We start from the raw sequence: 16,785 nt of genomic DNA, 5'->3' as shown, positions 1-16,785 counted from the left end.
CTCACTGAGTTCTCACTGCAGGTACACGGAGCCAGATCTCTGATTCAACACTCTGTGTCTTCTCTCTTTCACTTATGACTGCACATGCATTTCCCTTTCAGAAAAGTGCAGTGGTTTATGTTAAAAGTAAATGTAAATAACTGAAGATGCAATCCATTCTCTTAAAGGATGGTATTCTGGTTGGTGCCGTTGGGGCATATGACTGGAACGGAGCTGTTCTGAAAGAGACCCGTCATGGTAAAGTCATCCCACCCAAATCCTCGTATATGAAAGAGTTCCCAGAGGAACTGAAGAACCATGGAGCATATCTGGGTAAGAAACGTTTTTGGTCAGTACCAAATGACGAACTGATTCCATGACTGACAAAAAAAGGATGTATACTCACCCTCAAGTTCCAAAACGACTGGCTTTCTTCTGTAGAACATAAAAGAAATGGTTAAGAATGTTCACTCTATTCATTACCAGTTTAATTTATGCATGCACTTAGTAAAACTCACCAAATTAAGATTGGATGTCGACGACACTAAACGGCATCGGTTTTTGCATGCATTGAAATCAAAAAAGACCTGCCAAGTTTGAAAGAAAGGAATCATAAGGTATGGAAAGAAACATGTTTAAATGGATTTCAATCTGTTCCCCATGCAAGCTATCAAACTTCTTACATTTGTAGCATGGACTAATTTTAAGACATTTAAGGCTACTTAAATAACCAGCACCAAACTAGGAAGAAAATGCATGTGAGTTTTCATTGTATTAATGCTTTTTTGAATTGTGTATTTTCTCTAAGCCAGTAGGCAATGTTTGTCATATTGACTGTGTGTATAATGTGTAAAATTGACACTTGTTTGTAGGGTACATGGTGTCTTCAGTCGTCTCGGCTCAACACGGTCAGCTGTACGTCGCTGGAGCTCCTCGATTTAACCACACAGGGAAAGTTGTCATCTTTACACTGACCAACAGCGGCAACCTCACCATACTGTACTCACTGTACGGACAGCAGGTGAAGCCAAGAACACACTACACTTCCAAGTAGAGCGTGGCACTTCCACGAATACCATGGTACCAAACATGCCAGGGGTCAACAGTGAGGCTACTGGACATTAAAAACTAATATATACTTTGCAAAGATACTTGACCTTAAATAAATTAAAAAAATGGCATGTAAACATTAAAAATTAAAAAAATGTTGGGAGTGCAAAATTGTAGCCAGCTGCCTGTTGCCAAGATTTCTAGTGTGCATACTTGAGAGGGTACTTACAGACACTAGGGTAAATTGGCAGCAGCAAAGAAAAGTGATTTTCCTCCTCAGTAATTTAGTCATTGTCAAGTGCAAAAATCTAAAAAATTGACATTTAATGACATGAATAAAAATAAATAGAGCGACAGTGCAAATAAAGTGTCTACTTCAATGTTTCTAATAACTTCTGTGAATATAAAATTTCACACTGTGTTAATTTTACTGCTATAATACTAAATTCTAGATGTATACTTAATTGTATTATATTTCAAATTATGCTTAAATAGAGTGTTTTAATGTCATCTTATGATTCTTGTTGTAAGATTTGTTGGCATACAGACCATGCTTACATATTTATAGATTTAAATTTTTGCATTTCATATAACATTTAATGCCATGACAATAAATTTAAGACTTTCTACACCTATGTAAAACACCTATGTCTTGGCAATGACCCACAGAAAACCATGAAATTGCAAAAATGAAAAAGCCCATGTGTCAGTGCAAAAACAGCCTTGTTATAATGTTCTTCTCCATCTTTTGAACAATTTCTCCTGCCATTATCAGAACAAAATGTCCACAATCTTTTAAACAACATTCCATTCACGTCCTGCTTTCCCTAGTCAATTGTTCCATGGAAATAGTGCCGTCTTGTCAATAATCTATAATAGAGCTAATCTGCATGAAATGGTGCATGTAAAAGTACTGCAGCTGTTTAGTGAGTTTAGTAGTGTGCACTTGGCCTAAATGGTGAATATTACCCAGACTGCTTCCTTAATCCATCTGTCTGCATTTTTCCATCATACCTCCTTTCTCTCATACGGTGGCGTGTTTGATTGGAGAGGCACATCAGTAGATTAATGCGGACCATGTGTGCGGACAGGAGACAGCGTGTGAAGGTCTAGACTCAGTCACCCGCTCCAGATGGGCAGGCGTCTCTGTAGCCCATGTGCATCTCATCTGCATGTGTGTGTGTGTGTGTGTGTGTGTGTATGCATGCCCTGCAGTGAATGCACACAATAAACGCTTACTGTTTCAAATGCTGCCAGTCGCCGACCACAACATTCATTTAGACATCAACCTGTTATGCACCAGACCATGTGTATGAGCCCTCAGGAAAGCACTTAGACGGGAATGTGATAAAGTGCGTCTCCTGTTTTCTTGTGTTTGTAAAGCCGGCAGGAACTTCCAGGGTTGAAATGCAAGTTCAGAAGAACCTGCCGCACATCATATCTTCCATCGTTTCAATAGAAAAACAGGCTATAGATTAAAACTAGAATGTTGTAATGTTTATTTTTCATCTGACAGTAAAATGCATGGTCTTAATATACCCTAGTGAAAAATAGATATACTTAAATGTATTTCAAATAAATTTATTACAGGCTAAGTATACTATTTCATATTTATGTGCATAATAAAATGCCCTGCTATTGTATCTGTGTGTCATCAGCATAGCAATGGTAGGAGAAGTCATGTGCCTGTATGATGAGACCCAGTGATGTAGTGCATATGGAGAAGAGGAGAGGTCCAAGAACCGATCCTTGAGGAACACCAGTGACCAGTTGTCACTATATATAATAGGGTCAAAAATAATCAAAGACTTCACCAGTGGGTGAAGCTGTAATCTGCTGATTGGTCAGTTTGAATGTCTCACATTTGGTTTTTAGCCACATAGTCAAGGAAGCGATAAAAAAAAAGTTTGTAACCTATTGCAATACAATATAGTCGCTCAAAAGCAACGCCCTCCCACATATTTTGCAATTCTAACTGTGCTTTTTTCTGTTGTTGGTATAAGTGGCAGTGGGGGTTAATTTACTAGAAATTTACAGTTTTATACCATTGTGCCAGTAATGTTTATTGGGTCATTCGCCATTCCTACATCCTGAACAACTGTAGGGTAACCACCCCAGCAATAAAAGTTTATTTGCAAAAACAGATAACTCAGATAATTTTTTTTTATTTTTTTCTGATATGGAGTGAGAATCCCTAAATGGGGTAGTTAAATTCCCTCCCAAACTACCCCATTTAGGAATTCTCACTCCAAGTTGAACCCAAAAGTTGGAAGCACTGTTAATACAATTTAAAAACTACCCAAAACAGATACCTAAACTATGTCCCAACGTATGTGCATGTCAAATGCTCACAGACCGTTTTTGGGTGAATTGTAGATCGGATCGTATTATGGGAGTGAGCTGGCACCCATTGATCTGGATGACGATGGATTGACGGATCTTTTACTTGTCGGAGCTCCCATGTACTTCTACAAAGGGTGGGAGAAAGGCAGAGTTTACATCTACACCATCAGCTCACAGGTGACAGCATCTTAAACACAACAGCATCATGCTTTCTTAAAGAGTACTTGTTTACAGAAAGACTCTGTGTAATTAAGTGTTTTCATTAAAAACTGTTTGTTTTTAAGCAAATCTTGCTGAATTCTATATATTTTTAGTGTAGTGTAGACTGCATTACTGATTATAATGGATCAACTGATTATTTTAACAAACATATGAACCTCAAACAAACGTCTGAGATGGTTCGGATGCCACGTGGTCAACAACATTGTTGCATGCTTAAGGTTAGTATACTAGTATTTGCTTCTAAATATTATCTTGTCTTTCTTTCTCTGTTTTTTTTTCGCAGGGCTTTTTTATACCAGATGGGACTCTTGGACCATCAGAAAAGACCCATGATTCACGGTTTGGCGCGGCCGTGTCCACTCTTCCGGACTTGAATGGCGACGGCTTCGGTGAGCTGGTAGTGGGTGCACCACTGGAGGACAATCACAAGGGAGCCATCTATCTCTTCTACGGCCAACAAAACAGCATCCAACCCAAATACAAACAGGTACGACTCAACTGGGAGTCACTGATATTTAATAAACATGATTAAACGGCATTAGTCAAGCCAAAATATAGAATATAACAACAGGTATGACCTTTCGTACCTTATTTTTTTATTCTTGTCACTCATCTCAGAGAATAGCCGCACGTGACATCTCTCCAGGTCTGCGTTATTTCGGCCGAAGTGTACATGGGATGATGGATGTGAATGGAGATGAGCTCATAGATCTGTCGGTGGGCGCTTTAGGTGCCGCAGTTCTGCTTTGGTGAGTTAAGAGGTTGTGTACAGGTTTAGTTAGTAGTCATACTTACGAACCGATAGCTCAAACTAGAACACATTTCCAGAGCTGTGTCTTACAGGGTTATTATAGTTAACTTAAACTAAAATCATAGACAGCAGTAAGATTAAATGTAGATAAACAAACAAAAATAAAAGTCTCTTGCTTCCAAAAAAATACCATTGTAATCTCAGCATGAACTCAATTATCAAAAGATCAAAATACCTTTAGCTCTATATTTTTTATTTGTGTTTAACACTGTTTCATCTCTATTAGATTGCAATTCTCATTTAGGATTTTAGGAGAAATAAAAATAATACCTAATTGATATCTCCTGAATTCTCCTGACGCAGTATTATAACTTCATGTGTTTTCAAACAGGTCTCGCAGTGTCGTCCGCGTGGGGATCAGCATTCATTTTGAGCCTTCGAAAATCAATGTTTTTAATAAAGACTGCATCCGAGGAGGTCGAGAGGTGTCGTGTATGTTGGCCACCGTTTGCCTGAACATCACGCAGCGGACACCGATCACAGATCCAAAAACAGTCGGTATGTAACTGGACTCTAACTGGACCAATCAGATGGCTGAATGATAAATGCACATTCGTTGTATTTTCCAGCGTCCTCTGCCTGTGAGTAATGTCTTTCAGATGTTTGCTCGAAAGGTCACTCTTTAATATATCAGAACAGTTTTTCCTAATGCATAAAGCCTCCAGCCAAAGAGAAAACTCTTTAATCCCTGCATTTAGAGCGAGAGGAGTCCTTGGAAACCATCATAAAACTGTGTCAGGCATCCCCTACATTTCCCATCTGGAACTTATCAGATCAGGACAGAACATAAATGTGTCTGAGAGTCACAAACAGACAGATAGCATTCACCTTTTTATCAAATGCTGGCTATAGTTTCTCCAAAAATGTAAAGTCTGTCATTTATTCTTCTGTTTTCTTCAGAAGGACACAAAAGGAGATGCTTAACAGATTGTCGTTTAAAAATATCCAAATCTGAATACCCTAAAATAGCTTAAATTTGGGTTGTTTTCGTACATTCCCAACAAAATAAAGGTGCTTCACAATGTATTTAGTCTAAATGGTTCCATAAAGAACCTTTAACATCTGAAGAACCAAAGGTAGGAAAGAGAAGGTTCTTTAAAGAACCTTTGACTGAATGGTTCTTTGTGGAACCAAAAATGGCTGCTGTGAAAAAAAAAAAAAAAAAAACAACAACTTTGGATGCTTTATTTTTAAGATTGTTAGGTGCATTACTCTTGTAAAGTAACTTTATATTTGGAAACGGGTGCATGAACAGAGATGCTGCTATTGTTGACATTGAGATGATGTTTTTCTGTTCAGCGCTGAGGTACAGCTTTGGTTTCGAGGAGAATGGCTATTTCCCCAGAGCCGTGTTGGACAGCACTGAAGAGCCACAGCCCCGAGACGTCACCCTGCGGACGGACTCAGATTACTGCCAGAAAGTGTATTTCCATGTTCATGTGAGCCACGTTCTGTACAAGTATTCACACTGCAGTCACTTTTATCCATTTCAGCTCTATATTAATGAATCTACTAGAAATTTGTTGTTAATGTAACTGATGATATTCAGAGAGTTAAACGACTTGGCGCAAGCTGATTGGCTCATGCCACATATGCAGCAAATGAGCTTACTGCCTTGCATTTATATGGCTGGCTAGCATTCACTTGAGATTCATACAGTGCGTTTCTCTGAAACCCTCCACCTTCCCCAGCTCCACCTGTATAGATCTGCTATGGGTTTTTATTAAATGCTAGTTGTGCAGCAGCAGTATATCTTAAATACTCATGGCACCGTATCGCCGTTTGCATTGGCAGTAGCAAGTACTTGCTTTTTTATTTAAATATTTATGGTTGTAAGAAATTAGTTTTTCAGCAGGGATGCATTAAAGTCCCCATGAAACCAAAATCTACAATATTGATTTTGTTAGTGCAAATTGTTTGTCTTAAAGTGAACAATTAATCAGTGCAAGTTAAAAATATATTTTGTCAAAATCTGATCATTTGCTTCCGCTTCCTGCTCTGATGATATCAGTTTGACAGCTTTGGCAGATTTTACTTAACCACTCCCCTTCAACTGTTAGTATGCTGCGAGTGAAAGATTGGAGGAGGAGCTCAGAAATTAAACCCCGCCCTCTACTTAATATTCTGTTTCAGTTGAAAGTATGTCATCATACTGAAATTAAGTCAGCAGCGACTTCTGGTTCACACAGACTTTAAATTGTTTAGAAGTGCCAGTAAAGACATTGATAATGTAACAAAATATTTATATTTTAAATAAATGTTGTTCTTTTGAACAACTGCAATTAACCAATCAGATTCAAATATTACAGAGGACTATGTAATAATATGCAATAAAAATGTCTTTATTTAGAAATGTCCACTCCTGTCATATTTGATTCACATTTACAGCTAATATTTCAAAAATTTTTACCCCACTAGTAGTTATTTAATATTTGATGACAACATGTGTTAATGTTTATAAATATGAGTTCATTTTCAGGAATAGTAATGCTTGTGCAATATGCAAAAAATGTAAATACTTCAGATTTGTATTTTATTTTCCAGTAAAAAATATCCGACAATTTTTACTAACTTCAAATATTGAGTCTTTCAAAAAAATTAATTTGAAAATTAAGTGCATTTACAGTATACTTAAAACATGGTTTTAAACGTAGATATTTTGGCATTATTTAGATATTTTGGGAAATATCTTGATTTAGCAATATTAGATATTTGTACTGGAAAACATGAATCATCTTTGCAGTGCTGAAATGTTATCTTACTGTTTGTTTACGCAGGAAGTGACAGATTACACACGACCCCTGATCTTCAGTGTTAACGTAGGCCTGCAGAACACAGATGAAGGGCCGGTGCTGGACGACAGGTGGCCCACCAGTCTGCAGTCAGAGGTCAGACACACACGCACACACACACCCACACACACACACACACACACACACTGATAACACCTTTGTCTTGCATCCTTCCAAATGACATTTCTCTCTCTCCAGCTACCATTCTGGAACGGTTGTGATAACGACGATCAGTGTGTTCCCAACCTCGTCCTGCAGAGCAGCTCTGATCTATTAGATCTCAGGTATGTCCTCAAGCGCACATCACAGCTGTTTCTCACACACTGAAACACCACAGTCCTTAAGCAGGGTTTCACCTGGTCTTAAAAAGTCCTAATTCATAAATAAAGGCTCTAAAAACATCTCAAATTGGGTATAAAGTCATAAATTCATACACTGCAAAATGGATTTTCTCACTTGTTTTCTAGTATAACTGTCTAAATATACTTGAATCAAGATGCATTTACTTGAAAATTTGTCAAAGTAAATGTATCATGATTTAAGAATATCTTGTATCTGTAATGGAAAACACGACAGAAAATCTATATATATTTTTGGGATTTTCTTACTCGACTTGTTTTCCAGTATAAATATCAAAGCATCCTTTAATCAAAACAGATGCTAAATGAAGATATAAAGTCATGTTTTCTGAACAATCTGTCAGTGGGGTATAAAAAAAACCTTTCTGAACCGTTAGCTGATATTTTGTGCTTATTTAATCATAAACTTTCAATCCATTTCTCAGAAAACACGACTTCTTATGTCTGTACTTAAGACTCTTTAGACATTTGCGTCGAATTACTAATATTGTTATAATAAGGCCCAAGCTTAAACAAGTTCCTGGATGAACCTTCAGAAACCCTGTTATGCGTGTGTCTTTCAGGCAGTTCTGCGGGCGACGCGAGCGCTCCTCGTGGCCGCCGTGTGTCCATCAGAGGACGAGTGGGGAGCGTCTGGTGGAGGCCGGCCGGAGGAAAGTTCTGGTGGAGGCGCGTTTAGAGAACCGCGGAGAAAACGCCTACGGCACGATGCTGCACATCACACATTCTCCAAACCTCCAGCTCTCCAGTCTGGTGCTGAAGGTCTGTTTTCTGATCTGAGTCTCAGCCCAGGCCTAAACTGTATTTATGAGGGTTTAGGACATTAAAGAAGGACTTCAGACGTGAGATGGAAGGGGCTGCTGATAAAGAGGTCAAGAGTTAAAGGGAAACTATGAGTCATGATCCAGAGCCTAACCTAATCTCACTGGAACCTGATAAGTGACTGAGCAACACATAAGTAACCCTGGACCACAAAACCTTAAGTCTCAAGTTGCTTAGGTATATTTTTTGCAATAGACAAAAAAAAAAAAAAAAAAAACCTTGTATGGGTCAAAATTATCGATTTTTCTTTTACGCCAAAAATCATTAGGATATTACGTAAAGATCATGTTCCATGAAGTCTACAAATTTTTTGATTAGTAATATGCATGGCTAAGAATTCATTTGAACAACTTTAAAGATGATTTTCTCAATATTTAGATTTTTTTGCTCCCTCAGATTCCAGATTTTCAAATAGTTGTGTCTCAGACAAATATTGTCCTCCTAATAAACCATACACCAATGGAAAGTTTATTTATTCAGCTTTCAGATGATGCATAAATCTAAATTTCTGAAAACTGACCCATATGCTTTGTGGTCCAGGTTCACATATATGCCACACAAACAGCCTTAAGAGACATGTTAAAATGATATTAAAATAGACAAATCAAGCGATAAAATAAGATAAAACAGCTAAGAATTAAGATGTAAACACACCATGTTTTTATTTTAATGTTTGCTGGACAACGGCTATTTTTATTAAAGAACAGTCTGAATCTGTAAAGGACATTTTAATGCAAATTATAAATTTTTTATTTAATTTAATTCATTATAAAGACTCAAAAGTTAAGGAAATAATCTCTGTAATCACAACTGACTAAAAAAGTGATATAAATTCACCGGTATTTAAAAAAATAAAATCGGTAAGCTAAAAATCGAGATGTAAAGTGAAATCATGTTTCTTGTTTTAAGCTGTTCTCTTAATAACAGCCATTTTTATTTAATTACCAGGGTTCCCATGGTCTTGACCAACCTGGATATATGGGAGACTTTTTTAAAAGTGTGATTTCTAGACCTTAAATCAAATTTTCATGGAAAAGTCACACAAATATTTAATATAAATCTTTCGAGATAAATATATTGATTCAAATGTTAAACAAATACTGCTATAAAATACTGTATTTTACTGAGTAGAAATTATATTAATGATTAATAAATGGAAAATAAATCTAATTAATTCAAATACATAAAAAATTAATAAACTCCGTAATCACAAATGAATAGGAGCTCATAATGCAAAACACCTGAAAAAACAGCCAATGGCAATCGATGCATGTTTAATATTTGAATATTCAAATCATTTAATTTCCTAAACATTGAAGGATTTTTATGAATGACATATGTCTTCATCAGAGAGATTCATGAACCAAACTGTAAACTGAGTTTATGTGGACTGTAGTTCACTGGTGCAAATAAAACTTCTGGAGTCAGTACATTGACTACTTAAATCACTTTTTGTCCATTCAGTGATTTACTCCATAATGTCTTGGAACGATCTTTATTTGTGGGCTTTTCTCCGCAGAAATTTGACAGTGTGTTTGTTTTTCAGGCACCTGCAGACATTGCAATCGAGTGTCCAAACTCTGATGAAATGAGCCTCTACCGAACCTGCAACATAAGCGCGCCCTTCATGAGGTCCTTCGCTCAGGTGAGACTGACTCGTCTCAATATATCTGATCACTCAAACACTGGTGGCACACGTCTAGAAGAACAGTCTGTCCTTTAGTTGTCTTTCGTTCACATGTCGTTTGATTGATCCAGGTGTGTTTTCGACTGGAGTTTGAGTTCAGCAGATCTGTCTTCTTGAACTACGTCCAGATCACTCTGAGGGTCTCCAGGTGAGGTCGTGACCTTTGAACCCATGAGAATCTCGTCTGAGGATATATGTATATATTTTTTTTATGTATAAAACGAATGTAGATTAAATTATTATTCATATTAAAAAAACATTGTGGTTGATTAAGCTATAGATTTTGTTCATGTTTGGATTAATCTGTCTGTTTCGTTGCAGTGAAGGTGAAGAAATGTCTCCAGAAGACAACATCAATGACATACATCATAATCTGAAATATGAGGCTGATATTCTCTTCACAAGGTAACACAGTAGTGTGTATCTCACAGAAAAATGTCCAAAAGGCAAGCGTATATTATATTATATTATTATTATTATTATTATTAATGTTATTTCAGTTTGTGTTTGTGTGTGTGTGTGTGTGTGTGTGTGTGTATATATATATCCATTTTAATAAATAAAAAATAATTTTTAGAAATGTTATTTCAGTTATGACGTGTGTGTGTGTGTGTGTGTGTGTGTGTGTGTGTGTGTGTGTGTGTGTGTATATATATATATATATATATATATATATATATATATATATATATAACAAATGCAAAAAACAACTTTAACTGAAATACATTTTTTTTTTAAATGGAAACAGAAAAAAATAATTCAAAATATTAATAAAAACTGAATAAAAAAATCTGAATGGTCCAAAGTGGGACGAAATGAGGATTAAAAACTGCATTATTTTTTCCTCTGATTTTTGAGGTGAAATATGTCATAGACGTGTTCTTGACAGGTTTCGTGAGGTTCAAGCTGGTAAAGGATTAATTCATATTGAGTCATTCACACTGTGAGTCTTTCTTTCAGAGATTCCAGCCCGTCCCGTTTTGAGATCAAACCTGAGCTTGTCCAGAGCGTCCCCGCTGGGACCGGACCACCCTTCAATCTCTCTTATCAGGTGGGCTCCTCACATCCAAACCAGCTTTCAGATAATATTCTCCAGAATGAATCAGAGCACAAACGCTGGGCACCTGAACAAAATAAATATTTTATTTGGACTTCCGAGATGCTTCTCCTAAAGCTATGTGTTTTGCAGATCCAGAACCTCGGCATGTTTCCCGTATCTGAGCTTCTCTTCACGTTAAACGTCTTCGCTGTGACCAGAAATGCAAACGCTCTCCTGCGCCTCTCAGACTTGGATATTACTCAGGTGCATTTTTTTTGCATTAATTATGCTCATTATCGAATTTCAGCCTCAAACTGTGACCTTGTTTCGAAACAGTTCATCTGAAACTGAGCGTTGTGTCATGGTTGTTGTAAATGAATGCTTTCACTGCTTCCAGAGCTTGTTATTTTGCCTGATTCATAATGCAAGCAATCTGTTTGTGCAGTTTATTTGAGCTGACACAGCTTGAATTCAATCAGTCATTGTTTTAGTGAGTACTGCTCTCGTGTAAATCCTCATCTGTTTGGTTATCAAGAATGACTTGTGGCGTGCGTTTCAGGGGATAGTTCATCCAAAAATATACGTGCTGTTAATTTACTTACCTTCAGGTTATCCAAGATTGCTTTTCTTCAGAAGAACAGTAAAGAAGATTTTAGCACTAAAGATTTTTAGCCATTGGTGATTCATATAATGCATCAACCGCTGTCCGTTTTTAATTCACAAGGCTTTTGACGATATATTGAGGTCTTACGAAGCCAAACGATCAGTCTGTGCAAGAAGGTTAATATTATTTACAAGATTATTATCCAGAGCCTTAGGGAAACGGTCAATGATGTCTCATTCATAAACGAATCATTCTTTTGAACTAGTTTTTTTAGTGAACTGATTGAATCACTGATTGAATCAGTTCACCAGATAGAAACAGTTTATGGCTCAAGCAGCTCAGATCAAAACTCCCTTTCAGACGCCTGAAATGTGTGCAGGTTTGACCCGAACACTCGAATGAAGGAGATAAATAAATGTTTTTATGGTTTCTCTTTGTTTAGGTGAAAAGAAGACTAGTTTATTCACTTTATAAGCTTTAGATACGTAACACATCCACATTTTGCATCTTTAGTAGGTGCTTTAATATAATATTTTTGCTTTACATTTAGCATTGAAGTGATTGCGAAAATAAAGTATTGAACTGAACCAGTTCAAACTGTCAGAAAGAATCAGTTCACGAAAAAGAATCAGTTTTCCCCAGGATAACAGTAATGTTATAAATAATGTTCAGTTTCTTGCACTCAATAAATCATCAGGAGCCATGGGAATTCATTTTGTGCTGCCTGTTTTGCCTCTCAAAGTGATGGTAGCATTTTATGAATCACCAAGGATCACAGTCCTGCTGAAAAATAAAACAAACAATAGAAACCATCAAAGAAACTTCTAATGGTTTCCACAACCAATACCATTACATAACTTTTAACCATTAATACCATTTAAAAATGGTTTTCTGTAGTGTGTTTTGGAACATATTCCATTCAGATGTATTGGTTTTAACAAGCCACCAATAGAAGGTGACCAATTATCAGTAGAAACCCAATGGGGTCCATTACGGTTTCCATTAAAACCAATACAAGTCTCATTTTAACCATTAAAAATTTTTTCAGTAGGGAGTTTCTGCTAAAAATCTTCTTTACTGTTCTACTGAAGAAAAATATATTGGTTGGCCTGAGTAAATGAACTGCAAATGTACACTAACCACTGTGTGTTGGTTTCAGACGGCGGGCTCACACTGCAACGCTCCTCGTGTCATTACCGCCGGCTCGTCCTCACAGGAGGATCTCTCGCTCAACCCACACATGGTAAACTCCTTACTCATCGTCCAAACTCAGAAGTTTTGTGATATACAGACTGCATCCATCTGCAGTAGTGAGCTTGATGAAAACGAACCACCCAACCCGATTAATCACTTCCTGTTGGCTAAAGATAACACCAACATTTGTTCCAAATTGGAAATGATTCACTTACAGTTTCCTCTCTGGCACATTCAGTTTCCAAGAGATCAAAAAGTATTTCATGTCATTCATATTGTGTTATTTGTGTTCACAGAATGCATCCACCAGCGACACGTTATTATCTCAGTGTAGAATCAACCTGTTTCCCCAAGAAGACGTCATCATCACCGCCACAGGACACCTCAATCTGCACTCTTTATTAGCTGTGAGTATCCCACATATATAATGTATATGTATTTATGTTATATGAATGTGTGTGTGTGTGTGTGTGTGTGTGTGTGTGTGTGTGTGTGTGTGTGTGTGTGTGTGTGTGTGTGTGTAACAAATTAATAGGAAAATTAATGACAGTTATATTTATCAGTACAGTATCTATTATTATAATTTTTCACATAAGGAATTTGTTTACTGTCATCATGATTTTATGTGCCACTTTACCTAATTGTTAACAAAATGTATACAGGTTTTTTTTAGTTTTCAAGTTATATTTTTATTAAATGTTACACGTTTTATGTATCCAATGTTTTCCACCCTGTCATATATAAAAAATAATATTATAAAATGTTATTGCATTACATATATATATACACACAAATTACACTTAAAAATATAAATAATAATTATAAATTAACAAGAAAATTACAGTTATCAGACTAGTATCTGTTCTTGTAAAATAATAGAAATTTCTCTCATCAGGCATTTGTTCACATTATTGTTTGGTGTTATTAGGATTATTATTTTACATTCCACATTATCTACTTGTTTGCAAATTGTTTAAAGGAGTCCATGTGTTATTAAAAAAATCAATTTTTCCATTAATTATGTATATCGGTTTTCCCAAAGCAAGCTATTGTGCTAATTTCTTAATGAACATCGAAGAGGACTTTAAATTATGAGCGTTTATTTTATTTTATTTTTCAGAGATGCGATTAAAAAACTCTTCATCTCATTCCTCAGGTGAAATTTAAACGGTTAGATCTGGTAATGACGGCTGTAGTCGAGTTGAGCCCCTCAAGTCCGATGTTCCTCCACGAGGAACGACCCATGAGACATGTGAGTACGCTTCATGAGCAACTTCATCTTCATGGATATTTAATGATGCATCTGAGTTCCTTTATTACACTTGCTTGTGCTTGAAGGAGAAGTCCACGGGTGTAATGAGAAGGAAAGACCATTTGCCAAATATTAGAACCAAAATAACTTAAGTGATGTGCTGCCCCCTTATGGATGTCTTTTCTTTCTTGATAACTGGTGCAACTGAATCATACACACATCTTCTAACATTCATTTATGCAGGTTTGCATATGAAGCCTGAGCTTGTAAACCTGATTCTTCCACGAATTTGACTTTTAGCGTTTGGTTGTGTAGATAATCCTGGAGATTAGGAAGGAGGAAGATTACCGGATTCCCATCTGGGTCATAGTTGGGAGCACATTGGGAGGACTTCAGCTCCTGGCCCTGCTGGTTCTGGCCCTCTGGAAGGTCTGGAATGGATTTTATTCACAGTTACCAAGCTAATTGGAAAATATGTATTAATAAAGACTGCAGTACATTTGTAAATACACTTCATTTGGGTGATTAAAAGAAAGGAGATCAAGCTGTTTTGGCCTAATTTTAGACTATTTCTGGTTTAATTTAGGGTGAATCTGCCTACGAATGGCATTTTAAAATGCATACAGCACAATAAAGTGGTTTAAAATGTAAAAAATGATGCATTTTAATATGCTAATATTTGGCAATGTTGTTATTGTTAACTAATAATTAAACTATTAAACCTTGTCTTCTGTAATTCAAAATAGAATTCAAATAAAATAAATATTTATTTTTTTAGAGATGAAAATTTCACAATTTTTTTTTTTTCATTTTCAATTGGCAACTAACTGAAATAAAATAATTTTAAGTTGAAATACTAAAAATGCTAAAACTGAAACTATTAAATAAAAATCTAAATATAGATTTATAATTGAATTACTAAAATGTAACTAATGTACTAAAATTTCAAATTATATAAGTTGAAGTATTTAAGTACTGAAGTACTAAAATGACTAAAACTTAAAAAAAATAAAACAATAATAATAACGACAGCAGCACATTAATTAATGAAGCTTAAATGAACTGAAAATAAAATCTAATTCAAAATATAAATAAATAATATTAAAATAACACTGATATTTGGCTGTTGGGCTAACAAACATTCATTATGTTGGCTTGAATTATTATTATTTAATTATCAACTGAAATCCCTTTTTATCCAGAAGCAAGCTTAAATTCTGTCCATATGCTTGATTTTCTTTTATACAAGATTAAGTAGAGCTAAATTTGCACATCAGAAACTTACATTTACATAAGAAACACTTATTTTAGGGCTTGTTAAAGGTCAGATCTCTCAGGATGATACTGCTATTTTATTCAAAACAAATAACTGTTTTTCTTTCATCTGCAGCTTGGATTCTTCAGCAGGCAGAAGAGGGAGAGGGAAGAGCAGGCGACCAATGAGAAGACAGCAGAGGATCGGTAATGCCACGGCAACCTCCTCATCCAATCACTCAGGGACTCTCCAGACACGGGTGTGTGTCAGCCAATCAGCTGCTCTCGAGCACTGCCACGCCCTCCTGCAGTCTGATGCAGAACCAATCAGCTCGCTTCCCCTGGACGTGCGACCAATTAAGACAGAGAATGTGGAGATGTGTTTTATGAGGAAGTAATCTCATGTGGTTTGAGACTTTGGAAACAGGTGGAAAGGAAAGTAATAGTCAACGAAAAAACATTAATGAAGAGGCTTCGGACTGAACTGTTTTGAGAGGTTTTGGAGCTGATAAATGTTTTGCATATCACGAAACAAACCAGATTGTGGAACCGAATCGTAAGACTTTTTGATGCACTTGCACATTGTTAAGAATTTTGAACTTGAAATCTGTAAATATATATATATATATTAAAAAGGTTCAGCAATATAATGTAAAACTATGATTAAAATAAAATATTTAACCATAGACTTATGCACCTTAATGCATTTGGTTGCAACATCTGTTCATTTATTTGAGATTTGGTCATAATCACTTATATTCAGTACATTGCAGCTGGAATCAGAAGTATTGCTTCAATCTGTGTTTCATCATTAAAACTGGTAAAAGAGTTTAAGGGTAGTTGAAATAAACATGCACATTTTACTTTTTTTTTTTCAGACTTATCTCTTGGCTTTTATTAGAATTTTTTTTCACTGACTTACTGACTGCAAATGTGCTGTCATAAACAATTCAACTATATATATATATATATATATATATATTAGTGCTTTCAAACAATAAATCACGATTAATCACATCCAAAAAGATTTTGTTTACATAGTATATGTGTGTGTATATTTATTATGTATATATAAGCACACATGCATGTATATACTTAAGAAAAAAAATTATATTTTAAAAATATTTATATATTACAAATTATATATATATATATATATATATATATATATATATATATATATATATATATATATGTCCACATGGAAAATTTCAAATTATATGCTGAATGTGTGTATTTCTTATAAACATCATAAATATTCACAGTACACATTACGTAAACGAAAACTTTTATTTTGTATGTGATTAATCACGTTTGACACCACTAATGTGTGTGTGTGTGTATATATATGAAAAATACTGTAAACGTACAATATTC

The 16,785-nt window shown here is 35.6% G+C and overlaps 1 protein-coding gene across 1 annotated transcript in view; it reads left to right on the top strand.

The window, feature by feature from the left end:
* The window catches only part of itga11b (integrin, alpha 11b), a 33,727-nt gene extending 17,635 nt beyond the window's left edge, over window positions 1-16,092 (top strand). Inside the window, exons 11-30 of the mRNA XM_052597819.1 lie at window positions 168-312; window positions 852-1,000; window positions 3,406-3,549; window positions 3,878-4,081; window positions 4,213-4,343; window positions 4,737-4,903; window positions 5,705-5,844; window positions 7,183-7,293; window positions 7,396-7,481; window positions 8,120-8,318; window positions 9,925-10,023; window positions 10,137-10,213; window positions 10,387-10,470; window positions 11,026-11,116; window positions 11,255-11,368; window positions 12,868-12,951; window positions 13,199-13,309; window positions 14,059-14,154; window positions 14,470-14,583; window positions 15,545-16,092. Of these exons, the coding sequence (XP_052453779.1) occupies window positions 168-312; window positions 852-1,000; window positions 3,406-3,549; window positions 3,878-4,081; window positions 4,213-4,343; window positions 4,737-4,903; window positions 5,705-5,844; window positions 7,183-7,293; window positions 7,396-7,481; window positions 8,120-8,318; window positions 9,925-10,023; window positions 10,137-10,213; window positions 10,387-10,470; window positions 11,026-11,116; window positions 11,255-11,368; window positions 12,868-12,951; window positions 13,199-13,309; window positions 14,059-14,154; window positions 14,470-14,583; window positions 15,545-15,619 (2,421 nt within the window). The 3' untranslated portion in view covers window positions 15,620-16,092. The remainder of the gene's footprint in view (window positions 1-167; window positions 313-851; window positions 1,001-3,405; window positions 3,550-3,877; window positions 4,082-4,212; window positions 4,344-4,736; window positions 4,904-5,704; window positions 5,845-7,182; window positions 7,294-7,395; window positions 7,482-8,119; window positions 8,319-9,924; window positions 10,024-10,136; window positions 10,214-10,386; window positions 10,471-11,025; window positions 11,117-11,254; window positions 11,369-12,867; window positions 12,952-13,198; window positions 13,310-14,058; window positions 14,155-14,469; window positions 14,584-15,544) is intronic.
* The last annotated feature ends 693 nt before the right edge of the window (window positions 16,093-16,785 follow it).

Source organism: Carassius gibelio, chromosome B25, assembly GCF_023724105.1.
Source record: "Carassius gibelio isolate Cgi1373 ecotype wild population from Czech Republic chromosome B25, carGib1.2-hapl.c, whole genome shotgun sequence".
NCBI classification, from domain to species: Eukaryota; Metazoa; Chordata; class Actinopteri; order Cypriniformes; family Cyprinidae; genus Carassius; species Carassius gibelio.
The sequence above is the reverse complement of the archived record's forward strand: the minus strand, read 5'-3'. Positions and strand labels throughout refer to the sequence as shown.